The following is a 27,742-nucleotide window of genomic DNA, read 5'->3' on the forward strand; positions in this document are numbered from 1 at the left end:
TGAGGGTTATTCTGCTCAGGTCCTCGGTTTGGGGAAGGCGATTATTTAAATATTTTGTCTGCTTTGTTATTGCTCTTAACATCTCCTCCGTCAAACAAAACCTCCGAATAAACGGACGAATTATCCTCTTAGTTTTTTAGACCTTTACTACGATTTTCTAAAAATATTTAATCGGAGCCTTTGAACGGATGGCTTTATGAGATCAGGGCTCGCGATAAGCAGTGCTTGTTGTGTGCGCCTTGACCTCTAACTTCCGTTCGCGCAATCCCAGGTCAACGGAAGAATTCGGTAGAGAAAGTTTATCGTGCCGCAATGCTCAGCACAATTCATTCCGCATTTATATTTGTATTTAACATCAGCTGACACTCCACATACATACGTGGCTATTACGTGTCATTAGTCCGAGAGATAAAACAGCATGTCAAAAAACAACGGATATGGATAAGAGATGCAAACCAAATACAGACATGCACGCATAAACAGAGTAACACCACCTCATTGCACAAAAAATGATGGACGTCACTCTTAGACGTCACCTGACCTTCAGCGCGATCACTGCCGTCGGTCGCGGGCCAAATATGACAATGGCAAATAGCGGACGCCTAAACGACTCAAACCCATCCCGCCACGGGTGTGTGGATCGGAAGACAGGCGCTGAGACAAACTGAGCCCCCGGGGCGAAAAATTCGAACGACAGTGGTGATGTCGCAGACATAACTGATAATACATTTCACCCGCTGATATCACCGCCCTTACGTAAACAAACATGAGTGGTGGCCTGCGCGGCGCCCCGTCCCTCTACCACAGGTCAGCAGGTTACCGTAAATCTACCGCATCACACGTGGCGTTCTGCATCGGCTCTCGCACACTGGCCCCGGCGTAAACAGCATAACACTATCTCAACCGTGAGAGGGGCGCCCGCACAGGACAGCCAGCGACTGCAGACACGCTAACAAAGGTGCGGTCGAACAGGCAGCCATCAGGGACACTGGGCTCCGAACGGCGCACGTCGACAAACCGACAACGCAGAGGACCGATTCAATTGGTGATGTAACCGGAAGTCACACTCGTGTTGTTTCTGGCTGTTTTCGTAAAAGAAGGAAACCGCGAGTTTTAAAAAACTCAGCCTCTACATGCAACAGTTTGTTATGACATGAGAAATGGAGATGGAGTGTGAGGGAAAGTACAGACACGGGGGGTGAACTCTTGCATGCTTGTCTCAGCACCAAGGCGCTCTAACAACTTACTCAACGCCTGGATCGCTACGGCATACGAATATACCAAATAACCGCATGTTTTCTATCGTACAAACTTCAAACCCGTCGATAACGATCATGCCCGTCATCAACGCAGCGCCTTTTGCGCAATATCCCGCAGAACCCTTTTCAATAATCTATGAACGGTTCAAACGTATGAGGTCAACGCACCGCTTTCGACTCACACAGAGCATCACGCGCAGCTTGGGCTTGGGATACGTTACCACATCGTTTTGGTTCCCTCGAAGACGTCAAATATCCCCAGGCAAGGAGGAAACGGTATGCTCGAAGCGGCCATATCATGGACGGCAACAGCGTGTTACATTCGTACCATGTCACTGCCGGTGCAAAATTATCCCAGTAAGGATAACTTGGTGACGATAAGACTCTGCTGAAGTATGGCATAGAAAGAGTACTTTGAATCCATCTGCAGGTTTTTAGTCACAATATCTGATTTGAGTAATAACATTAGTTTTAATCGTCATGTTAGCGTTTGATCACGGGATTAGCTTTTAATCACAGAATCGCTTTTTAATCATGGGACTACCTTTAAAACCCAGAACTAGTTTTTGATCATTATATTAGCTTTTAATAATAAGATAACCTTTAATCAGAAGACGACATGCCGTACGCCAGTTTATCACCAAGGGTTCGGTAATGCAGTCCGATAACTGATAGCTTCCAGTTAAACAGTCGAAGGTATAAGCGCGTTCTTGGCGTTCGGCGGTATCCAGGGTTCCGCGACGTCAGAGAATATTGAACTGTCTTGGCTTCTCATACAATAATACACCACAACAGCAGAACCAACCCCAGTAAACAGTTGTCGCGCGCCGCGCACTCGGTTGGCCGCAGCGCTGAGAGCTCCGCTCCTCCCCGCCTCGCCGCGCTTTGCCTGCCATGCGTGCTTATCGGTGACGGCTGTGTGAGAGTGATCGTCTACGTGACACGCCAGTGTCGTGGATTCTGTGGACAGTCGGAGCCGACGGGCGACGAAACAGTGCTACTTCGGCCGCGACTAAGAAGCGCTGCGATCCCGCCAGGCATCTGGTGCTCCTGGTATTGACTTACTCGTAACCGCTGCGGGACCAGCACCGCAGCCACCACCCGGATTCGGGCCTGCGCCATCGTCACCGGTGCTGTCCCGTAGTGATGCTTCAGCCCATCGGCCCTGTCGACATTCTGGCCGATATTGGGCAGGCCTTACCCCGCAACCCAGCCACGGTGACCTTGCCATGACCTTGACCATGACCGGCCTGCGGCCGCTCGCGCTGCCCGGCGCGGCACGCGCGGTATCAGGGCTGCGGGGCAGGACAAGCGTGGTGGCGCCCTTCTCCGGACGGTCGTCGCCGAGGCCTGATGGTGGGGCATATCGACAGCCAGTTCCCTTAACCAAGCTTTGAACTTCTATACATGTCTTAGCAAAATGTTGCTAGCAAAAATTTCAGGTCAATGATCTTGTTTAACCTCAGCAAGGCCCGGGTGATGAAAAATTGACGAGATTATTATTATTTTTTAATTCAGGCAACCCTTCAGGATTGTGCTAGCCAGCATGCCCCTAGAAAACAGGCCGATCTTGACCATTTGAGGTCAGTGACCTACTCTGATCTATAAGAAGACCATGGAAGATGTCTTTTATGGTCCGTATTATGAAGAAATTTTAAATGATCATCATGAAATTCCCCGTAACCAAGCTCTGTAGTAAAAAAGCAGTTTGATATTGACCTCGTTCTGACCATCACACCCGACACAAGGTCAAGATAATTGATGGTAATCCCAAACTCAGTTGTTTCATTGTCTAGCACATCTACCAGAGATGTATTGCATATTGAACACTCCGTTGTGGTATCAAAATGAACGATGCCCTAGAGACTACTATCGCTCACAGCCACGGACTCACTTTGACCTGCCATCATGGTCATTCACCTTACAAGGTGCATCTGATTTGTTGAAACCACAATATCCATTATTAACTTCCCTATAGCTATACAAAGCTTGACGCGGCTTTGCCGCGCATTTTAGAAATTGTTGGAGAAAAACATTACGGGAATAAAATCGACCACCTTCAGAACGTGCAATGAAAGCAAGTCGGAAAAAACTCTGCAATTTCGATGACTTTAGCACCACGCCATAACAGCTGGACCACGAGTCTTAAAGAATCGTCACTGATATTAAAATGGTAAAAAAACAACACTCGCACTGTAGTATCTGTACTGAACGAGAAAGTGGTGCAGGTGCTCTCTTCATAAAAGAGCGCCTATTGGTTCTCGGCGTACTTTAGTACGCTGATCTCAGGCGTGTAAAACCCGATAAGAGAACTTTCTTTGCTATGCAGGGGGCGATAGCTTCCACTAGTCGCAGTCTCCCTCATCAAAGGTCATAGTTGAGATATTAAGGTCTTTTAACTCACCATGCTCGGTGGCATGATGTTCCTGCCCACGGTTGTGATCCATTTGGGGTGCTCATATGTTGAGTACGATGCGGATTAACTTACAAGCGTGTGTCAGTGATCCAATTCGGGTGCATGATGATATGCGATCAATTCGTGCTCGTGCGTACTCCTTTGGTTTCGGACATGGCGTCAATTCGTTTGCTATCCAGACGGATTATTTTTGGCGCGAGGCATTAGGCGGTGGTGGGTTTTCATTGCCTTCACTTTTAAGCGATAACGTAAATCTGGTAATGTCTAGCGTAACTAGAATGTTCACAGCTCAATTCCAGACGCACAATTTTATGAGAGGCGCACTTCTCCTACAATGACGCCTTCTGTTACGGAGAGCCTATCCCTTCCCCTCAATAAAAAGACACATTAGACAGCCTATGGCCGACATTGGAAGCACTCACGAAGCGAAAGGAGTTGATGAGGAGCCCCAATCAATCACTTAATCATTGGTCTCCTTTTTAGTTCCATTCGGCTGTGGGAGAAATCTCAAGACGGACGAAAGTGTGCGTCGCTGCCGGATCATTTATCCTGCTAAAAGAACAAGGGGTCCGCCCCCGATCCTTAATGCCTACTTCCTACGCCTGCCCCGTCTCCCTCACGCAAGGCCAGACGGTCGCCGCACAGCCCTGCCGCCGGCTGAGGCGAGTCCCACATACCTCACACTCGCGTCTGAGTCACGATGCGTAGGTTTGAAGGCGGCGGGCCCGACGGCCAGACACCCGCCAGAGTTGGGTCACGCTTCTCAGCGGTGAGTCGGCGCCGTGCGGCCGGCCGCCAGCTCCCGCCGCCGGCTCCCGCCACCAGGCGGCGCCGGTCCCGCTGGCGGACATCGGAAAACAAACAGAAGTCTCGTCCCCAGTCAGCTGTCGGTGCTGATGTCAGGGCGGCTATCTGAAATGCGTACAAGACACGAAGAGAACGACCCAATAAGGACAAACGATACATTTTCAGCAATAAAGTGGAAAGCTTTATCATCAGATGATCAAGCCCACTGTCTGAAGCTGACGGCGTCGAAAACGATAACGTTGTTCAATGAACGGTGTCATGATTGTATCCGAGTCCAACAATGTTTGATTGCTTTCTACATCACAGGTAAAATCTCTCGCCAAAGGTTTTGTGTAAAGTGACAGTCGACAGACATCGCCTTTTTCCGTATACGCAGGCTGCATATGCGTAAAATGCTCGCAAAAAACGATATGACGGGAGATACACCAATCGTCGTGGCGGAGGCTCAACTACGGTAAAGCTCTGACGTTATGCTGACCACATTCGTGATGTGGCGAAACGCGTGGTGGCAGGATCGCATTCCAGAATAGGTGCTCGTATATGGCCCGTCAAAGAGGACCAATCGGCTTCTGGCTTGACAGTGTCAGCCTGGCCACATGGGAGCCGACAATCGTGTGGTGGCATCACACGGTAAAGGTCTTTCGTGCTGTTTTGATAAGGTACCGAGGAAGAATGACTCCGTTCAACGTGGATTGCAGTAATGGGATGGTGGGTGCGCAGTGATGACAATTAGTTATGTTCAGCACGGAACTAATTGAAAATTTCCGTATTGTATATTCCGCAGGGCATCACCAAACCATACAAGTCGACAGCCATGACGGGAACTGTTTTAGAAAACACTACATGTATACTCGCGATGTGGGCGTTTTCAGCCAATGCCGATCCTCGCAACTCGGGAAGATTCGAAATTTTACTGTTTTTCTGCCTGCTGGAGCTTGTCATTCCGAGTACGCAATGTCGATTCCCAGGCAGGTTTTTAGTCATGTCTGATTTGAGTAATAACATTGGCTTTTAATCGTCGTGTTAGCGTTTGGTCACGGGATTAGCTTTTAATCACATACTCGTTTTTTAATCATGGGACTTTCTTTTTAATCACAGAACCAGTTTCTGATCATTATATTAGCTTTAATCATCAGGTAACCTTTCATCAGAAGAAGCCATGCCGTTCGCCAGTTTATCACCAATCGTCCGGTAGCGCAGTCCAAAAACTGATAGCGTCCAGTTAAACGGTCGAAGGTCTAAGTGCGTTATTGGCGTTCGGCGATTCGGCGGTTTGGCTTCAATTGTTCATTTTGTGTTCTGAGGACGTTTTCATCGATTAACAGAATATTTTTTTATCAGTAGGTTCTCTGCGATGCGGAATCCCTGGAAATGGTGTTGGCTTCTCACGCCATTTCAGAGCTCTCTTTGTGATCCATGGATAATTTGAGTCCTTGAGCACATTTCAGCGCACTTTCGTCGTCGCGGTAACTTTTTGATTAGTTCAATGACCGGGTCGTCAGGCGGCAGCTCTGAACAGCTTATAGGACCGTTTAATAACCTTGCCTGCTTTCTATGTAGAACCAATCTCGGCCCTCTACACATACAAATCGTTGAAGTATTTGCAAACATCCTTGAATCTCCCTTAAGTACAAGTGCCCAGGATTATTACTCTTAAGGCTTTCAGGGGTGCCAAACCCACAATGTTGACTTGAGTCCCCACCCCTTCCAACACCTTCCGAGCCTTCTCAACGCATGTGAGCAAAAATGGAAACCTGGGATGAAGAAATGCATGTATTTTGTCTCAACTGCTGATACACAGATGCCTGAGCGCACTGTCATCAGTTTTATGTTTGTTTTTTTGTCACCACGTAGAATGTAGAAATCACATAGGAATATGACATCCTTTTCACGCTAGCATTACCTCGACAATGGCCCAGATTTCTGCCAAATGGATAAGCCCTTTTTTGGTACAACCATGAAATACACAACAACTGTTTGAAATCAGATTTAGCCCAGCGCTTGTTGTAAGTCTTATCAAATAGGTATTTGAATTGTTATTGGGAAGCAAGCTTTTATCATCATGTATCTGTGACCTAATTTGCTGTTATAGAAGTGACGATGAAACAAGAGCGCTTTCAGGGTAAATTTACCGGCTATTTGATAGACCTGTCGACATCCAAAACGCATCCCGCCTGTTGATCCTAACTCTCACGCATTCACACATGGTGGCAAATTAGATCTCTCTCTGGTCCTCATCTAACAATGATAGTGCAAAAAGCACTATTATGTTTTGTCAGGCGGCTCATTCGTATGATATTCGCATGATAATTGGGCACGGAAATAATTATGATAAATGTTTGCGCTGTATCTTGATGGTAATTGTACTGGCAGTGCCCAGAGGCATTCTTAGACACATTATTATTAAGTTTTATGAGGTTTCACAAGAATGTGTTTTTAACATGAAACCGAAAATAAGCAACATTACATTTAAGGTCCTGATGTCTCCAGGGTTTTTCATAGTGTAAAGGTTAAATAACAAGGCACCTCAAGAGCATGACACGAGCATCGCGAGCATTGCAATTATTCAGGTTCTCAGACGTTGCCGCCCAATATACATAACCACGCTAAGTGCTGACCAAAACACAACAGAGCCAAAATGTTCTGAATGCCTGTAGCGAGCATTAGGATGCAAACTTGTTTGCGGCGACATCATTCATTGCAAATACTTGCAGAGTATTACTGCGAGACCTCCATAGCTTAAATAATGTCATGCTCACACCAAATTCCAAGAGGATGTTTGAGTGTCCAGTATCCGACGAAGATCACGTATGTGCAACACTTCTAATATGCTGGGATTTGTGTTGTATTTTACTGTCAATAAAATGCCCACTTAGAAGCTGCTATTTGTTGCACAATACTTTTCTTACCCCTGTCAGGCCATCATGCGTTCACCGAATGGTTTCTATGCGTTCCGTAAACGTGCGTCTCCAGTGTGTTCATTATAAGAAATGTTTCGCATTTGAGAATATTGAAACAAGCGTCAGATATGATGAAGCAAACCCACGTGTAACTAATGGTATCCTTTTAAGTGAAAAAGACCGCTCTATACACCACAAGTTTACGTGTAGTTAATATGCTCCTCAATGCGTCATGATTTGATTGTGTCATCGTACCTTGCAGGACATTGATTGAGAGCCAGTTGGCAACGGTTATTTCTGGAAAACACGCTCACGAACCCGCCTCATGGATTATGGAATATGCAATTACCAATATGCAATGGCGTATTTATAAAATGACGTTACCAAGCAAGCGTTAAAAATCGACGTTTCAATCTGTCCCCGTGGGCGGGACAGTTTGATAATGAGGGCTCGAAACCTTACTAACGTTTAATAGCTAATATCGTTTAATCAGCATCCTCAGGCATAAGAAAGGTCAATAACTGTCGGCGCAATAAGTCTGAACACACAATGTTGACACACTTGACTTCTTTTGCTTATATATATTTGGTTAGCCCTTGGACTTCTATTCCAGACTCAGTTATGTGCCGATCGCATTGCATTGCCGCTGACCGAAGTCCCACATTCAGTTTAATATGAACTAAGTTGAAAAGAAGACGGGTCATCTTCAACGACAGCCGACCAATCTCGAGTTGTCTGCAGGCGGGTGGCATGCCAGGTGACAGTGTAATGGCACAAGCAGATGCTAGTGTGCGGCGGACACCTCGACAGTCAGCAGCGGCGTCAGTGCACCTGCCACGCAACGGTGATTCCTACAGCCGAAGCAGTTATTCGGCTCGTATGCCCTTGACTGGCACACCACCAAGCACAGACGAGCACTGGGTGGGTTGCTACGTCGGCCGGGGATTATGTGAAGGTGCCAAAACCGAGCCGAGGCCCGAAATAGACCCAGCAGCGCTCGACCGCCGGCAGCGGCCCCCGACCCAGTCGGCCTGGAAGTTCGCGAGCCGGAACACTACCCCCGAACGAAGGTCAACATGTCCTGGGTGAGTGCACGACGGGTGTTAAAAGGGAGCTTGTTCTTGACTGTTGTTTGTTTACAATCCATCCCCAGCGTACTTATTAACACTATGTCGTTATCACATGAATGGTTGCGATTAGCAGAGTAAGACGGGAGCTAACAAGGGAGCGTTTTTGTGCGATTTATCGAAAAATAACTGGCTCCAATCCTCTTCTGGTTTAGCGAAAAGGAAATCTTCTACATTTTGCAGAAGATGTAAAAGCGTGCGTTGCTTTCGAAAAGTCTGCATGGGAAGAGTTTACGAAAGTTTATTTATAAAACTAGCTGGGCAATGACGATTTTATGACTCGACTAAATGTATCATCATCGTGAAAAGCCCTGGGTGAGCTCCAGGCTATCTATCTTTGGATGAGCAAAATTTTTTTAAAAAAAATAAGCAAATTACAGCGCAATATGTATTTAAACAGATAATTCGAGTACCACGTAAAAACAATTTTATATCGGCATTTCAAATCATAAGTTAACTATATAGCTGGTGAGGATTATGAAACGCATCTATGGAACAACTACCAAGTTTCGAGGAAAGGACCCGGAACATGGAGGGGCATGAGACGAGCGCTCCGCCATCAAAAGCCCGACTGTTGTCGCAAGATAGGAAACATTCTTTACCTGGGGCAGTATTCAGGTAAATTAAGCTTAAACATTAGGCCTGCAACGGTATACGGAAAAACGAAAAGCATAGAACTATCTATTGTTTGAATCCAATCGTTGTTGGATAGCAAACTCCTTATCATATCGGCATATTAAATTTTGTGCAAAGAAGTTAACTGTGCCGCGGTGCAGATTCTGTGATGGCTTGCCTGCGCGTACCCTGGGCTCCTGCAACTTTTCCCGCACGAGAACAAAGGGTTGTTTAAAGGGATGTGTACTGGCAGTAACCATTCGCCACCGAAATACTAATGCAAAAGAAATACCTCGCCTTGATGTAGCTCTTAGAATTTACCACTCGACCGGATGGCCAGTTGAGTACCACACACTCGGAGGTTAATTTGACCCCCTAAGACCCCCAAAATAAGAAGGCTGGAGACATCAAATTCACAGAGCGTTCTGATCCATATGTGAACTTGCCAAAATTACAGGTTCTTAGGTCATAATATTCTCATGAAATAGGGTCGAACAAAGTCGAACTCAAGATTGGTGCTTAAAGCGCCCTTATACCTTTTTATGCAACCACTTTGAGCTTATATCCATGGCTTAGCAAAATGTCACCGGTGCCAATTTCGGGCCAATGATCTTGTTTAACCATAGAAAGTCCTAGACGATCAAAATTATTGAGATTATTATTTTTGAATTCAGGCAACCGTTAAGGATTACGCTAGGCAGCATGCCCTAAAAACAGGCCCATCTTGAACATTTGAGGCCAGTGACCTACTCTGACCTATAAGAAGACCACGGAAGATGTCTTTCATGGTCCATATTACGAAGGAATTTTAAATGATCATCATGAATATCCCTTTAACCAAGTTCTGTAGTAACAAAGCAGGTGGATGTTAACCTCGTTCTGGCCTTCATACTCGACACAAGGTCGTGATAATTGATGGTAACCCTAAATTCAATTGGTTTATTGTCTAGCACATCTTCCAGAGATGTATTGCATTGTTGGACACTCCTGTGTGGTATCAAATTGAACGATGCCCTAGAAACTACTTTCGCTCACAGCCGCGGACTCACTTTGACCTGCCACCATGGACATTGACCTTACAAGGTGCATCTGATTTGTTAAAACCACATTATCCCTTATTAACTTGCCTATAGCTATGCAAAGCTTGACGCGGCTTTGCCGCGCCTTTTACAAGTTGTTGCAGAAAAACATAGGAATCAAATCGACCACCTTCCGAACGTGTGATGAAAGCAAGTCGGAAAAAAGCTCTGCAATTTCGGTGACTTCAGCTCAGCGCCATAACAGCTGGACTGCGAGTCTTAAAGAATCGTCACTGGAATTAAATTGGTAGAAAAAAACGACACTCGAACTGTAGTATCTGTACAGCACGAGACCGTGGTACAGATGCTCTCTTCATAAAGGCGCCCATTGCTTCTCGGCGTACTTTCGTACGCTGATCTCAGGCGTGTAAAACCCGATAACGGAACCGTCTTTGCTAGGAATAGGTAGATAGCTTCCACAGTCGCAGTCTCCCTCATCAAAGGTCATAGTTGAGATATTAAGGTCTTTTAACGCACCATGCTCGGTGGCATAATGTTCCTGCCACGGTTGTGAACCATTTGGGGTGCTCAGATGTTGAGCACGATGCGGATTAACATACAAGCGTGTGTCAGTGATCCAAGTCGGGTGCATGATGATATACGATAATTTCGTGCTCGTGTGTAATACTTTGGTATGGGACATGGCTTTAATACCTTTGCTATCCAGACGGACTATTTTTGGCGCGAGGCATTATGTGGTGGTGGGTTTTCATTGCCTTTCACTTTTAAGCGATGACGTAAATCTAGCAATGTCTAGCGTAATTAAAATGCTCACAGTTCAATGCCAGACGCACAATTTTATAAGAAGCGCACTGCTCCTACAATGACACCTTCTGTTACGGAGAGCCTCTCCCCTCTCCCCAATAAAGAGACACATTTCACAGCCCATGACCGACATTGGAAGCATTCACGAAACGGAAAAAGTTGATGAGGAGCCCCAATCTATCACTAGGTCATAAGTCTCCTTTTTAGTTCCATTCGGATGTGGGAGAAATCTCAAGACGGACGAAAGCGTCCGTCGCTGCCGGATCATTTATCCTGCTAAAAGAACAAGGAGACCGCCCCCGATCCCTAATGGCTACTTCCTGCCCCTGCCCCGTCCCCCTCCCGCAAGGCCAGACGGTCGCCGCACAGCCCTGGCGCCGGCTGAGGCGAGTCCCACATACCTCACACTCGCGTCTGAGTCACGATGCGTAGGTTTGAAGGCGGCGGGCCCGACGGCCAGACACCCGCCAGAGTTGGGTCACGCTTCTCAGCGGTGAGTCGGCGCCGTGCGGCCGGCCGCCAGCTCCCGCCGCCGGCTCCCGCCACCAGGCGGCGCCGGTCCCGCTGGCGGACATCGGAAAACAAACAGAAGCCTCGTCGCCACTCAACTGCCGGTGCTAATGTCTGGGCGGCTGTGTGAAATGCGTGAAAGACACGAAGAAGACGATCCTATAAGGGCGAACGATACATTTCCTGCAATTAAATGGAGAGCTTTATCAGATGATTGAGCCCTTTGTCTGAAGCTGACCGCGTCGCAAACATTTTTAACGCTGACTTACATGGCATCACCGTTCACAACTGGCCACGAAAACCTAATACCGTTGACGTTTTACTGGTTTTCACTTTCTACAAAGCACCAACATGTTGTGCCACAAATAATCATCGACAAAGGTGTTCTTGGGACTGACGCTTGTGATAAATTCTAACGTCGTGAGATGAGTTGGCACATTACCGAATATGGCTCCTTTCTGACGCCACCCCTTTCCTGTTCAGAGAGGCGAAGGTGCAGGTACCCTTCCGGGAGGACACCCTGCAAGTACCATCCATGTGTGAGCCCCCGTCGGCTGCGTGAGATGCAGCACCGCGTCCGCACACACCAGATCGCAAGCGTTAACACGGAGGTCTGGTGCCGGTAGCTCTACAGTGGTCGTGATCGGGCTCAGGAGGCTGAAGTGCAGCACTGGATTGAGGCGGTGACCGGCGAGAGGTGGCCAGAGGGCGCCGACTACGCCGAGTACCTCAGGTCCGGCGCGCCCGCGCGGCCCGCCTCGCCGCCTGGTGACGTTCTGTCGCAGCTCGGGGACGCTTGACTTACATCCGCGTATGTGCTTGACACTTGCTGCCGACTGTAATATCGTAAATTGCGGAGAGCTAGCAAAAATATATTGAGGTAGATCAAAACGTGACGCAGCGTTGGAACTGAACGTGATCGGTTAGAAATATTACTTGAATGGCACCTAAACATCGGGCATTTGCTGCATCTCGTGGTTCAGTAAATGCTTCACAATCAATGATTGCATGAAGCAAACCACTGAGTAGCCTTCGCAGAGCCGGTATGCTTTTGCCATTCACGTGCGATTTATTTGTTTTTAGTTGTATTTTTAGTTTGCGTCATTCGACCTTGAACGGTGAGACAAAATAGGTTCTGTGCTGCACGCAAATCTCACTGTGACAGAGACGGAGTGGCCCTCTGCAAGCTGATGAATAAACTCTTCCCTGGCTGCATCAAGAAGATAAATACGGCTGGCTATTCATTCCACTACATGGACAACATCCACAGGTTTGAGCATTGTGCCTAATCATTAGCGTACCGACATAGTGGACAAATATGTCTTAGCGCTAGGCTAGAAGAATGTGAGCCACAAAATCCTGACATTTTTCTGTGATTCCTCTGGCTTTCTATGAACCGTCTACCGTGGACTGAAACGTATTGGACTGTGGACTGTGCGTATTGCCTTCTGTTCAGGTTGTAGTTCTAACTCCTAGAACTGTGTAATGAAGTGTCAGTAAAGATAAGATCAAACGCATGTGTGCTCAAAAATATAAACCCAGGTTTTGAAACACTCACATCTTTGACACCAGCACTCGGGCCACGACCGCAATGCACCGTGGTACTACAATGGCTGTACAAGCACCACTGGACTGATGTGGTTACCGTCACGGTCACGGTCACGGTCACGGTCACGCCACGTCACGTCACGTCACGTCACGTCACGTCGGCGCGTCACGCCGGCACGCTAGTCCCTTCCTCCCGGTCCCACGCCCGCTCTGCGGCGCTGACGCCGCCCGGTGTGCCCCCAGCTTCCTGGACGCCATGCAGGCATACGGCTGCGCGGACGTGGACCTGTTCGAGGGCTCCGACCTGCTGCAGAAAGGGAAAATCGAGTCGGTAACTCGGGCAGTGCTGGCCGTCGCCAGGCAGGTGAGCAGGCGCCGCGGCTGCCCGACCCCGGCGGCCACTGCCGGAGCAGCGCACCGACAAGCAGAGACAGAGCAGCCAACCGAGCCTGCGCGGCGTGCCAGACGAGCCGCTGCGACGTGCCAGTCGAGCCGCTGCCGGAGCAGCGCACCGACATGCAGAGATAGAGCAGCCAAACGAGCCTGCGCGGCGTGCCAACCGAGCCGCTACGACGTGCCAGTCGAGCCTGCGCGGCGTGCCAGGCGAGCCGCTGCCACGTGCCAGTCGAGTCGCTACAAGGCATTTTTGGAAGACATTGCGGGACGTGCATAGATCTGATCCGTGACTCCCAGCTAGGCCCACGGTCTGTCGCTGTTGTTCATTTCGTCCCTTGCTTGTTGGAGCACTATGCCTTATCGTCAGCACACCAGAGGAGTGCACAAATACGTCATAGCACTGGACTAGAGGCACGTGAGGCACAAACAGTCCCGTGCTGCTGTTGAGCTATAGAGCGGGCAGGTCTGTCTAGCTCTCTGGGCTTCAGCTCTGCTTCCTTCTCACTTGCCTATGCGTATGCTCGCACACGTGTTAGCGGCGCCTGTCTGCCGGCAGGCCCACCTGGACCCGGCGTTCCGGGGGCCGCTGATGGGACCCCGGCCGTCGCAGCAGAACGTGCGACACTTCGACCAAGAGACCATCGCTGCCGGCAACACCGTCATCGGCATGCAGGCCGGCTCCAACAAGGGCGCCACGCAGGCCGGCCTGAGCTTCGGCAAGCCCCGCAGGATCATCATCGGAAAATAGCTGGACTAGCCGGCACTCTGTCCTGGGACACCCGCCGCTCTGTCAGAAGGCTCCTGGCAGCAGTTGGCGCCAGCCCCCAAATTACGGCCGCGCGCTATTCTACGTCATGCACAGCTACAACAATGAATGCTGCTTCACGAGGGTAAGCTCAGTGTATGTCTCCGCTCTTCACCCTCAGTCACGCTCAGTATCGTACACCATGCGTAAATGTTTGAGCATGAAATAACCATTTTAAAGCAATATTATGCATTACTCACGTTGGTTATGCGAAGTCTCTAAGTATCACTAATAAAATGAGAACTCCTTGTTCATCGTCTTTGCAGGTGTACGCACATTTCGACGGCCAGCGCGATCTGCAAACAACAGTGTACGACATTTCAAGGTCTCTGTACACTAAAACCACGCCTCACGTCCTGTTCTGCTTTGATGGTCTAAACGCGTCAACATATAGTTTCAAGATGTTCTGGGCCGGGGCACATTTGAGTTGTCCACACAGCGGTAAAGTGATGTTTCGTTCTGTTCTGTACTGTTTCACATTTATATGTAGTTTTGAACTGAGATGGTCATTTCCCAGATAACTCCCTTCACTTTGCACTTATTCACTTTGTGAGACTTGATATCCTCTCGTTGCTGAGATAGGTGCACGCGAACTTGTGGAGACTTTTTCGCGCCGTCTAATTTGAAATCAAGCAGATGCGCATGACGTCGTAGAAACGGAACACGAATTCCACCTTCTCAATGGACATTTTGTGTTCAACGTAAAGTATCAAATGATCTTTGACTTATTCGTGTGTGAAGCATGCCAGCACGGGATGACGAATGAAAGAGCACTAATGGCCTTCGACCCAAGTTACCCGCAAAATGCAATAATTGATCACAAGCAACGTTTTCTAGTATGAAATACCGGCACTTTGTTAGGCCTACCAGTTGTAAAAGCCATGAAACTTGAAATATAATAGATTAAGACTAGTGCTGTAACCGAGCACGCAAATGAAAGTAATCGCAAACACAGCACGAGAAAGGCCTATAATACGTGCACATAACTATGGTCCTTTTTCACACGCATAAATGAACAAGCTACATTGCGACGATTCTGAGTGCTAGGAGTGAATCAGCCTAATTGTTACCGTGGCAATTCGGACACGGCCAGTCTGGTAGCAGCTCCGACTTCATGAAAACGTTCAATGACGTGATCGAACGATGGCGTACTGAGGAAAAATTTCCTTAGATGGCAAAGTTGTGTTACGTTGAGTAGTCCTCTGCATTAGAAACATGGTGATAGTTACAAGTGAGCTTTTGCAGCATATGTGATGCTTGCCCCAATGTCATCAAATGGGAAACACCCCTTCTAACGAGAGATCATGGCCGGTAGGAGGTGCACGCACCGGGACGGGAAATGGACATGCGTTGGCCGGTCGGCTGAAGTTCCAGATGCGGGTCGCTACGGACTGTCCACTCCCCCCGCCTCATGCCCCGAAAAATGGCGAGAAACCTCCTCTCTGACTCTGAGCTATCAGACAGCCAGTATGTGACTGGTGCACGCAGGCGCCGGCGGTCGCCGGGGCAGAGAGAGTCGCAAAGAGGAGGAAACGTTGGAGCCTTACGTACAGGCACGATGGTAGGCCATCGTCCACATTGGTACCTTACACCGCAAGATTAAATCGTCCATCAGCTGACATTTTCAAGACGTCAGTCACCATACCCAATCATAAACGGGAATATTTTAGAGGCATCTTACAATTTTACCTTCAAAATGTCATGGCTTCTATAACGACGGTAGACATTGGTCAAACGTAGGTTTGCCATACTGATGGCACGATAATAACGCATCAAGACCATCCCGACGGATCAACCAAAGTATGCCGTGCAATATGATATTGGACGCCAACTGGACAATGCGTCGCAGGGGAACTGGGTGGGGAATGAAAACCAAACGATAGCATGCAAACAGAATGGAAAGATACCTGAAGTTGGTTGGATCGGAACGATGGCCTGTCTTGGAAGCTGACAGCACAGTTGTGGCGCTTCATATGCGCAGAGACCAGACCTGTCACAAGTCCGTCACTTACACTGATATAATGCGCTCCAACCAAGGTGAACATTACGCGGTACATTTTTACAGCAACATTGTCTGTAAGTAAACAACGGTAGGCATACGATCTAAGTTATTTCAGAGGTCGCGATGTGAACGCCTCAGGACGTGCCAATCATGATCCGTGGACTGAGATTGGCACCGAAGTCGCTCGGCGGCCAGGTACGTGCCAGTATTTGGCTCCAATCGTCCCGCCAGTGTAGACGCCAGAGGCCTGAGATCACATAGACAGGGCCGCGACGGCAGTATAATCATTAGGCAGAGCTGAATTTAGACCCAAGCACCCGTGACGTTGGGACGCGCTTCCTCAGGTCGCCAAGGGTTCGCTGGAAGCGGTAGCCGCCGCCTGGCGCCCGGCGCGGCAGTCTTGGTTCGCTGGTCGGCCGCGGAGCAGCGCATGGCGCGGTTGAGAAGCGCGGACTGGTTCCTGAAGCGGTAGCACGACAGGCCCGCAGCGGTGCGCATCTGTAGGTCACTGTTAGCGTTTCGTACAATGCGAGACAGGACAGCACCGACAAGACCTGTGGTTTCTAATATCCTCGGCCTCTCTGCATGAGCGGCAGCATGTTTTTCGAGTTGTGGCGACCGGTGGTGTCGATCTTGTAAATGATTGGAGACTGGGCGTAGCGCCGGACGAGCTGCCCCACCTCGCGTCCCTAATTTTTTTCGGTGAATTCAGCTCAATTTCTAGTGAAGAAAACAGCTGATGTTTTACCTTTTACCTAATTAAAAAGTAATAATTTAGGCCGTGTTAAAGGAGGAACAAATCTGGAGTGGGGGGGGGAGGCACTGGAGGTACGTTCGCCTTCTGGTAGGAGAATAAAGGTGCCCCTGTACAGGTCGCCTTAGGGCGCCAAACCCACTCTTCTTTGGCGGCTATGGGCGGCGGCACATATTTTTGTTGCGTGGGACGGAGACTGGGTTAGTTATGAATGACTTGAGGTCATTCCCGTGCTTGGGAGCTTTCCAGTTCACCTATCAACCCTTTCTCCATCCTATGGACCTGGCTGTGTTAAGTTTGTTGCATCGTTTATCCGCTCAGTAGTTATTATTTTTATCTCTCGATGAGCCAGAACACATTTTACTACGAGGGGAAGGTGTTCTTGTATTGGTAGATGCATTGCACTATACGATAAACATATTGGCTTTGTGTCTATGGGGCGGTATAAATACAGGTACATTAACGCATCTAGTTACGGGTTTGGAGGCCGAGCCATTAGGTTAAATCAAATAGCCTTCTCATTTTGTTATCCTTGTATAGAGGCACAGCACCCCGTGTAAAATATTGCTGTTTTATTAAGTTACAATTTTTGCGTGACTCGCGAACGCTGTGCAAATATTTGGGTCTAGATTACGCTGTATCTAGGGTCGTACAACATTTTTTTGAAGTCGACTTGGTCATGGTATTTACCATTGTAATCAACAAGACTATCACAATAAAAAACACTGCAATATTCAACCTTGTTCATTAGCTCATAACGCAACTTACTCACAATTCACGTTGCCCAATATTTGTATTGGATTGAAACTAAAAGCAATCTGCTTCAGTCAGATACATGTAATGCGCTGTATGAATTACGGTGGTCATGTGTTTGGGTTGTAGCTGTGATGCAGAAAATACATGTGCTATTAGGAGGACCACCACATGGATGCCTAACATTAAATCGTTCCGCGTCTAGGGTGTGCGTAAATTTCCGGTGAATGAACGTATGCATCAGTTAAGTTTTGTTGGGGCTGGTTCTTCATCAACATAACAAAGCGCTAAGCGATCAACTTGCAACATAAGTTTCATTTAAATGCAAAGGATTACTTATCAGTAAATTGAGTCACTCTCCATAGTACAAAGCGAAGCGCTTCTCTCTTGTAGTCTAAAAGATTAATTTAATTCATAACTGAGAAATCTCCACAATGGTAGTAGCATGCAGGTTAAGAAATTAAGGCATGTTGGCAAACGGCTTATACATGAAGCTCACACTTCCCCACATTGCGGTACTGAAAAGTGTTTGTGGCGTTGGAAACGATAACGTTGTTCCAATGAACGCACGCACCGCTTTCGACTCACACAGAGCTTCACGCGCAGCTTGGGCTTGGGATACGTTACCACATCGTTTTGGTTCCCTCTAAGACGTCAAATATCCCCAGGCAAGGAAGAAACGCTTTGCTCGAAGCTACCATATCATGGACGGCAACAGCGTGTTACATTCGTATCATGTTACTGCCGGTGTAAAATTATCTCAGTTAGAATAACTTGGTGGTGATAAGTCTCTGCTGAAGTATGGCTTAGAAAGAGTACTTTGGCCCCATCTGCAGATTTTTAGTCATATCTGATTTGAGCAATAGCATTGGCTTTTAATCGCCGTGTTAGCGTTTGATCACGGCATTAGATTTTAATCACAGAATCGCTTCTTGATTGTGGGACTACCTTTAAATCACAGAACTAGATTTTGATCATGATATTAGCTTTTAATCATCAGGTAACCTTTTATCAGAAGAAGCCATGCCGTACGCCAGTTTATCACCAAACGTCTCGTAGCGCAGTCCGATAAGTGATAGCTTCCATTTAAACGGTCGAAGGTGTAAGTGCGTTCTTGGCGTTAGGCGGTTCGGCGGTTTGGCTTCAATTGTTCATTTTGTGTTCTGAGGACGTTTACATCGATCAACAGAATATTTTTCTATCAGTAGGTTATCTGTGATGCGGAATCCCTGGAAATGGTGCAGACTTCTCACGCTATTTCAGAGCTCTCTTTGTGATCCATGGATGATGCGAGTCCTTGAACACATTTCAGAGCATTTTCGTCGTCGCGGTAGCTTTTTGATTAGTTCAATGACCGGGTCGTCAGGCGGCAGCTCTTAACAGCTTATAGGGCCGTTTAATAACCTTGCCTGCTTTCTATGTAGAACCCATCTCGGTCCTCTACACGTACAACTCGTTGAAGTATTTACAAACATCCTTGAATCTTCCTTAAGTTCAAGTGCCCAGGGGTATTACACTTAATGATTTCAGGGGTGCCAAACCCCCAATGTTGACTCGAGTCCCTACCCTTCCAACAACTTCCGAGCCTTCTCAACGCATGTGAGCAAAAATGCAAACCTGGGATGAAGAAATGCATGGATGTTGTCTGAACTCCTGATATACAGATGCCGGAGCGCACTGTCATCAGTTTCATGTTTGTTTTTTTGTCATCACGTAGCATGTAGAAACCATGTAGGAATATAATAACCCTTTTCACGCTAGCATGATCTCGACAATGTCCTAGATTTCTCCCAAATGGATAAGCTCTTTATTTGGTACAACCATGAAATACACAACAACTGTTTGAAATAAGATTTAGCCCATCGCTTGTTGTAAGTCATATCAATATAGTTAGTACATTGTTATTGGGAAGCAAGTTTTTATCATCATGTATCTGCGACCTAATTTGCTGTTATAGAAGTGACGATGACACAAGAGCGCTTTGAGGGTAAAATTTACCCGGCTATTTTATAGACCTGTCGACATCCAATACGCATCCCGCCTGTTGATCCTAACTCTCACGCATCCAGACATGGTGGCAACTTAGATCTCTCTCTGGTTCTCATCTAACAATGATAGTGCAAAAAGCACTATGATGTTTTGTCAGGCAACTCATTCGTATGATATTCACATGATAATTCGGCATCGAAACACTTCTAATAAATGTTTGCGCTGTATCTTGATGGTAATGTACTGGCAGTGCCCAGAGGCATTCTTAGACACATTATTATTAAGTTTTCTGAGGTTTCACAAGAATGTGTTTTTAACATGAAACCAAAAATAGTAGCATTCCATTTCATGTCCTGATGGCTCCAGGATTTTTCATAGTGTAAAGGTTGAATAACACGACACTTTTAGAGCATGACACGAGCATCGCGAGCATTGCAATTATTCGGGCCCTCAGACGTTGCCGCCCAGTATACATAACCATGCTAAGTGCTGACCAAAACATAACCGAGCCAAAATGTTCTGAATGCCTGTAGCGAGCATTAGGATGCAAACTTGTTTGCGGCGACAGCATTCATTGCAAAAACTTGCAGAGTATTACTGCGAGACCTCCATAGCTTAAATAATGTCATGCTCACACCAAATTCCAAGAGGATGTTTGAGTGTCCAGTATCCGACGAAGATCACGTATGTGCAACACTTCTAATATGCTGGGATTTGTGTTGTATTTTACTGTCAATAAAATGCCCACTTAGAAGCTGCTATTTGTTGCACAATACTTTTCTTACCCCTGTCAGGCCATCATGCGTTCACCGAATGGTTTCTACTCGTTCCGTAAACTTGCGCATCCAGTGTGTTCATTATAAGAAATGTTTCGCATTTGAAGATATTGAAACAAGCATCGGATATCATGAAACAAACCCACTTCTAACTATTGGTATCCTTTTAAGCGAAAAAGACCGCTCTATACACCAAAACTTTACGTGTAGTTAATGTACTACTTGATGCGCCAGGACTTGATTGCGTCATCGTACCTTGCAGGACATTGATTGAGAGCCATTTGACGACGGTTATTTCTGGAAAACACTCCCACGAACCCACCTCATGGATTATGGAATATGCAATTACCAATATGCAAGGGCGTGTTTATAAAATGACGTTACCAAGTAAACGTTAAAAATCGACGTTTCAATCTGTCCCCGTGGGCGGGACAGTTTGATAATGAGGGCTCGAAACCTTACTAACGTTTAATAGCTAATATCGTTTAATCAGCATCTTCAGGCATTAGAAAGGCCGATAACTGTCGGCGCAATAAGTCTGAACACACAATGTCAACACAGTTGACCTCTTTTGCAAATATCTAGATGGTTAGCCCTTCGGCTTCTATTCAAGCCTCAGTTATGTGCCGATCGCATTGCAATGCCGCCGACCGAAGTTCCACATTCAGTTTAATATGAACTAAGTTGAAAAGAGGACGGGTCATCTTCAACGACAGCCGACCAATCTCGAGATGTCTGCAGGCGGGTGGCATGTCAGGTGACCGTGTTATGGCACAAGCAGATGCTAGTGTGCGGCGGACACCTCGACAGTCAGCAGCGGCGTCAGCGCACCTGCCACGCAACGGTGATGCCTGCAGCCCAAGGAGTTATTCGGCCCGTATGCCCTTGACTGGCACACCACCAAGCATGGACGAGCACTGCGTGGGATGTTACGTCGGCCGGGGATTATGTGAAGGTGCCAATACCGAGCCGAGGCCCGAAATAGACACAGCAGCACTCGACCCCTGGCAGCGGCCCCCGACGCAGTCGGCCTGGAAGTTCGCGAGCCGGAACACTACCCACGAACGAAGGTCAACATGCACTGGGTGAGTGCACGTCGGGTGTTAAAAGGGGAGTTTGTTCTTGGCTGTTGTTTTGTTTCGATCTTTCCCCAGCGTACTTATTAACACTATGTTGTTATCACAATGAATGCTTGCGATGAGCGGAGTAAGACGGGAGCTAACAAAGAAACGTTTCTGTGCGATTTATGAAAAAATAACTGGCTCCAATCCTCTTCTGGTTAATAGAAAAGGAAATATTCTTCATTTTGCAGAAGATGTATGAGCGTGCGTTGCTTTCGAAAAGTCTGCAAGGGAAGAGTCTACGAAAGTTTAAATTATAAAACTAACTGGGCAATGAGGATTTTATGACTCGACTAAATGCATCGTCAGCGTGGAAAGCCTCGGTTGAGCGCAAGGCTAACTATCTTTGGATGAGCTACAACTTTATTAAAATATTCAGCAAGTTACAGCGCAATATGTATTTAAACAGATAATTCAAGTACCACGTAATAGCAATTTTACATCGACATTTCAAATCCTAAGTTAACTTTATAGCTGGTGAGGATTATGAAACAAATCTGTGGAGCAACTACCAAATTTGGAGGAAAGGACCCGGAACATGGAGGGGCATGAGACGAGCGCTCCGCCATCAAAAGACCGACTGTGGTCGCAAGATAGGAAACATTCTTTTCCGGGGGCAGTATTCAGGTAAATTATTAAGCTCAAACATTAGGCCTGCAACGGTATGCGGAAAAACGAAAAACTTAGAACTACCTATTGTTTGAATCCAATCGTTGTTGGATAGCAAACTCCTTAGCATATCGGCAAATTGAATTTTGTGCAAAGAAATGAACTGTGCCGCGGTGCAGATTTTGTAATGGCTTGCCTGCGCGAACCCTGGGCTCCTGCAACTTTTCCCGCACGAGAACAAAAGGTTGTGTAAAGGGATGTGTAATGGCAGCAACCATTCACCACTGAAATACTAATGCAAAAAAAAAATACTTCGCCTTGATGTAGCTCTTGGAATTTACCACTCGACCGGATGGCCAGTTGAGTGCTACACACTCGGAGGTTAATTTGACCCCCTAACACCCCCAGAATAAAAAGGCTGGAGACATCAAATTCACAGAGCGTTTTGATCCATATGTGAACGCGTCAAAATTACAGGTTCTTAGGTCATAATATTCTCATGAAAAAGGGTCAAACAAGGTCGAACTCAAGATTGGTGCTTAAAGCGTCCCTAGACCTTTTTGTGCAACCACTTTCAACTTATATACATGGCTTAGCAAAATGTCACTGGTGCCAATTTCGGGCCAATGATCTTGTTTAACCTTAGCAAGGCCTAGATGATAAAAAATCAATGAGATTATTATTACTTTTGAATTCAAGCAACCGTTAAGGATTACGCTAGGTAGCATGCCCTAAAAACAGGCCCATCTTGATCATTTGAGGCCAGTACTCTGACCTATAAGAAGACCATGAAAGATGTCTTTTATGGTCCATATTATAAAGAAATTTCAAACGATCATCAAACGATCAATCTGATCAACGGTCAGTTTCATGTCGACCCCGTTCTGACCTTCATACTGGACACAAGGCCAAGAGAACTGATGGTAGCCCTATATTAAAATATTGTATGGTCTGACACATCTACCAGAGATGTATTGCATTGTTGAACACTCCTTTGTGGTATCAGATTGAACGATGCCCTAGAAACTACTTTCGCCCACAGCCACGGACTCAGTTTGATCTGCCACCATGGTCATTGACCTTACAAGGTGCATCTGATTTGCTGAATCCACAATATCTGTTATTAACTTCCGTATAACTATACAAAGCTTGACGTGGCTTTGCGCGCCTTTTAGAAGTTGTTGCAGGAAAGCATTATAGGGATCAAATCGACCACCATCCGAACGTGTGATGAAAGCAAATCGGAAAAACGCTCTGGAATTTCGGTGACTTAAGCTCCACGCCATAACAGCTGAACTGCGAGTCTTAAAGAATCGTCACTGGTATTAAATTGGTAGAAAAAACGACACTCGAACTGTAGTATCTGTACTGAACGAGAGCGTGGTACATATGCTCTCTTCATAAAGGGCGCACATTGGTTGGCGTACTTTCGTACGCTGATCTCAGGCGTGTAAACCCGATAACGGAACCGTCTTTGCTAGGAATGGGGCGATAGCTTCCACAGTCGCAGCCTCCCTCATCAAAGGTCATAGTTGAGATAGTTAAGGTCTTTTAACGCACCATTCTCGGTGGCATGATGTTCCTGCCACGGTGGGGAACCATTTGGGGTGCTCAGATGTTGAGTACGATGCGGATTAACTTACAAGCGTGTGTCAGCGATCCAAGTCGGGTGCATGATGATATACGATCATTTCGTGCTCGTGGTAATCCTTTAGTTTCGGGCATGGCGTCAATACCTTTGCTATCCAGACGGATTATTTTTGGCGCGAGGCATTAGGCGGTGGTGTGTTTTCATTGTCTTTCAACTTTAAGCGATAACGTAAATCTAGTAATGTCTAGCGTAACTAGAATGTTCACAGCTCAATTCCAGACGCACGATTTTATGAGAGGCGCACTGCTCCTACAATGACGCCTTTTGTTACGGAGAGCCTATCCCCTCTCCCCAATAAAAAGATGCATTACACAGCCTATGGCCGACCTTGGAAGCATTCACGAAACGGAAAGAGTTGATGAGGAGCCCCAATCTATCGCTAGGTCATTGGTCTCCTTTTTAGTTCCATTCGGATGTGGGAGAAATCTCAAGACGGACGAAAGTATCCGTCGCTGCCGGATCATTTATCCTGCTAAAAGAACAAAGAGTCCGCCCCCGATCCCTAATGGCTACTTCCTGCCCCTGTCCCGTCCCCCTCACGCAAGGCCAGACGGTCGCCGCACAGCCCTGCCGCCGGCTGAGGCGAGCCCCACATACCTCACACTCGCGTCTGAGTCACGATGCGTAGGTTTGAGGGCGGCGGCCTCGACGGCCAGACACCCGCCACATCTGGGTCACGCTTCTCAGCGGTGAGTCGGCGCTGTGCGGCCGGCCGCCAGCTCCCGCCGCCGGCTCCCGCCACCAGGCGGCGCCGGTCCCACTGGCGGACATCAGAAACCAAACAGAAGCCTCGTCGCCAGTCAGCTGTCGGTGTTGATGTATGGGCGGCTGTGTGAAATGCGTAAAAGACACGACGAGAACGATCCATTAAGGGCGAACGATACATTTCCAGCAATTACGTGGAGAGCTTTATCAGATGATTGAGCCCTTTGTCTGAAGCTGACCGCGTCGCCAACATTTTTAACGCTGGCTTACATGGCATCACCGTTCACAACTGGCCACGAAAACCTAATACCGTTGATGTTTTACTGGTTTTCATTTTCTACAATGCATCAGCATGTTGTGCCACAAATAATCATCGACAAAGGTGTATTTGGGACTGACGCTTGTGATACATTCTAACGTTGTGTGATCAGTTGGCACATTACCGCATCTGGGTCCTTTCTGACACCACTCTTTTTCTGTTCAGAGAGGAGAAGGTGCAGGCACCCTTCCGGGAGGACACCCTGCAAGTACTCATCCGTGTGTGAGCCCCTGTCGGCTGCGTGAAATGCAGTACCGCGTCCGCACACACCAGATCGCAAGCGTTAACACCGAGGTCTGGTGCCGGCAGCTCTTCCGTGGTCGTGATCGGGCTCAGGAGGCTGAGGTGCAGCACTGGATCGAGGCGGTGACCGGCGAGAGTTGGCCAGAGGGCGCCGACTACGCCGAGTACCTCAGGTACGGCGCGGCCGCGCGGCCTGCCCCGCCGCCTGGTTTCGTTCTGTCGCAGCTCGGGGACTCTTGACTTACATCCGCGTATGTGCTTGACACTTGCAGCCGACTGTAATATCGTATACTGCGGACAACCAGCAAAAATACATTGAGGCAGATCAAAACGTGACGCAACGTTGGAACTGAACGTGATCGGTTGGAAAGATTACTTGAATGGCACCTAGAAATCGGACATTTGCTGCATCTTGTGGTTCAGTAAATGTTTCACAATCAATGATTACAGGAAGCGAACCACTGAGTAGCCTTTGCAGGGCCGGTATGCTTTTGCCATTCACGTGCGATTTATTTGTTTTTAGGTGTTTTTTTTTAGTTTGCGTCACTCGACCATGAACGGTGAGACAAAATAGGTGCTGCTGGACGCAAATCTCTCTGTGACAGAGACGGAGTGGCCCTCTGCAAGCTGATGAATAAACTCTCCCCTGGCTGCATCAAGAAGATAAATACGGCTGGCTATTCATTCAACTACATGGACAACATCCACAGGTTTGGGCATCGTGCCTGATCACTAGCGTAACGACATAGTGGACAAATATGTCTTAGCGCTAGACTAGAAACATGTGAGCCACAAAATCCTGACATTTTACTGTGATTCCTCTGGCTTTCTATGAACCGTCTACCGTGGACTGAAACGTATTGGACTGTAGAGTGTGCGTATTGCCTTCTGTCCAGGCTGTAGTTCTAACTCCAGAGCTGTGTAATGAAGTGTCAGTAAAGATAAGATCAAACGCATGTGTGCTCAAAAATATAAACCCAGGTTTTGGAACACTCACATCTTTGACACCAGCACTCGGACCACGACCGCAATGCACCGTGGTACTACAATGGCTGTACAAGCACCACTGGACTGATGTGGTTACCGTCACGGTCGCGGTCACGGTCACGGCCACGGTCACGGTCACGTCACGTCACGTCACGTCACGTCACGTGCCGTCGGCGCGTCACGCCGGCACGCTAGTTCCTTCCTCCCAGTCCCACTCCCGCTCTGCGGCGCTGACGCCGCCCGGTGTGCCCCCAGCTTCCTGGACGCCATGCAGGCATACGGCTGCGCGGACGTGGACCTGTTCGAGGGCTCCGACCTGCTGCAGAAAGGGAAAATCGAGTCGGTAACTCGGGCAGTGCTGGCCGTCGCCAGGCAGGTGAGCAGGCGCCGCGGCTGCCCGACCCCGGCGGCCACTGCCGGAGCAGCGCACCGACAAGCAGAGACAGAGCAGCCAACCGAGCCTGCGCGGCGTGTCAGTCGAGCCGCTGCGTCACGCCAGTCGAGCCTGCGCGGCGTGCCAGACGAGCCGCTGCGACGTGCCAGTCGAGCCGCTGCCGGAGCAGCGCACCGACAGGCAGAGATAGAGCAGCCAACCGAGCCTGCGCGGCGTGCCAACCGAGCCGCTACGACGTGCCAGTCGAGCCTGCGCGGCGTGCCAGGCGAGCCGCTGCCACGTGCCAGTCGAGTCGCTACAAGGCATTTTTGGAAGACATTGCGGGACGTGCATAGATCTGATCCGTGACTCCCAGCTAGGCCCACGGTCTGTCGCTGTTGTTCATTTCGTCCCTTGCTTGTTGGAGCACTATGCCTTATCGTCAGCACACCAGAGGAGTGCACAAATACGTCATAGCACTGGACTAGAGGCACGTGAGGCACAAACATTCCCGTGCTGCTGTTGAGCTATAGAGCGGGCAGGTCTGTCTAGCTCTCTGGGCTTCAGCTCTGCTTCCTTCCCACTTGCCTATGCGTATGCTCGCACACGTGTTATCAGCCGCCCGTCTGCCGCCAGGCCCACCTGGACCCGGCGTTCCGGGGGCCGCTGATGGGACCCCGGCCGTCGCAGCAGAACGTGCGACACTTCGACCAAGAGACCATCGCCGCCGGCAACACCGTCATCGGCATGCAGGCCGGCTCCAACAAGGGCGCCACGCAGGCCGGCCTGAGCTTCGGCAAGCCCCGCAGGATCATCATCGGAAAATAGCTGGACTAGCCGGCACTCTGTCCTGGGACACCCGCCGCTCTGTCAGAAGGCTCTGGCAGCAGTTGGCGCCAGCCCCCAAATTACGGCCGCGCGCTATTCTACGTCATGCACAGCTACAACAATGCATGCTGCTTCACGAGGGTAAGCTCAGTGTATGTCTCCGCTCTTCACCCTCAGTCACGCTCAGTATCGTACACCATGCGTAAATGTTTGAGCATGAAATAACTATTTTAAAGCAATATTATGCATTGCTCACGTTGGTTATGCGAAGTCTCTAAGTATCACTAATAAAATGAGAACTCCTTGTTCATCGTCTTTGCAGGTGTACGCACATTTCGACGGCCAGCGCGATCTGCAAACAACAGTGTACGACATTTCAAGGTCTTTGTACACTAAAACCACGCC

The 27,742-nt window shown here is 48.2% G+C and overlaps 1 protein-coding gene across 2 annotated transcripts; it reads left to right on the plus strand.

Moving 5' to 3' along the window:
- Positions 1 to 8,417: 8,417 nt before the first annotated feature.
- LOC119106971 (muscle-specific protein 20) lies at positions 8,418 to 27,654 on the plus strand. 2 transcript variants are annotated; one of them, XM_037230325.1, is made up of 5 exons: positions 8,418 to 8,467; positions 25,216 to 25,322; positions 25,755 to 25,859; positions 26,392 to 26,512; positions 27,146 to 27,654. In XM_037230325.1, the coding sequence occupies exons 1-5, from the start codon at positions 8,459 to 8,461 to the stop codon at positions 27,335 to 27,337; spliced, it is 534 nt and encodes a 177-aa protein (XP_037086220.1). In that variant the 5' UTR covers positions 8,418 to 8,458; the 3' UTR covers positions 27,338 to 27,654. The 2 variants fall into 2 exon arrangements, with proteins under 2 accessions (XP_037086220.1, XP_037086214.1); XM_037230319.1 differs by lacking the exon at positions 8,418 to 8,467 and adding an exon at positions 21,518 to 21,586 and having other exon boundaries at positions 27,146 to 27,653.
- The last annotated feature ends 88 nt before the right edge of the window (positions 27,655 to 27,742 follow it).

The sequence above is a fragment of the Pollicipes pollicipes genome, unplaced genomic scaffold, assembly GCF_011947565.3.
Source record: "Pollicipes pollicipes isolate AB1234 unplaced genomic scaffold, Ppol_2.1 Scaffold_2555;HRSCAF=2994_pilon_pilon_pilon, whole genome shotgun sequence".
Lineage (NCBI taxonomy): Eukaryota > Metazoa > Arthropoda > Thecostraca > Pollicipedomorpha > Pollicipedidae > Pollicipes > Pollicipes pollicipes.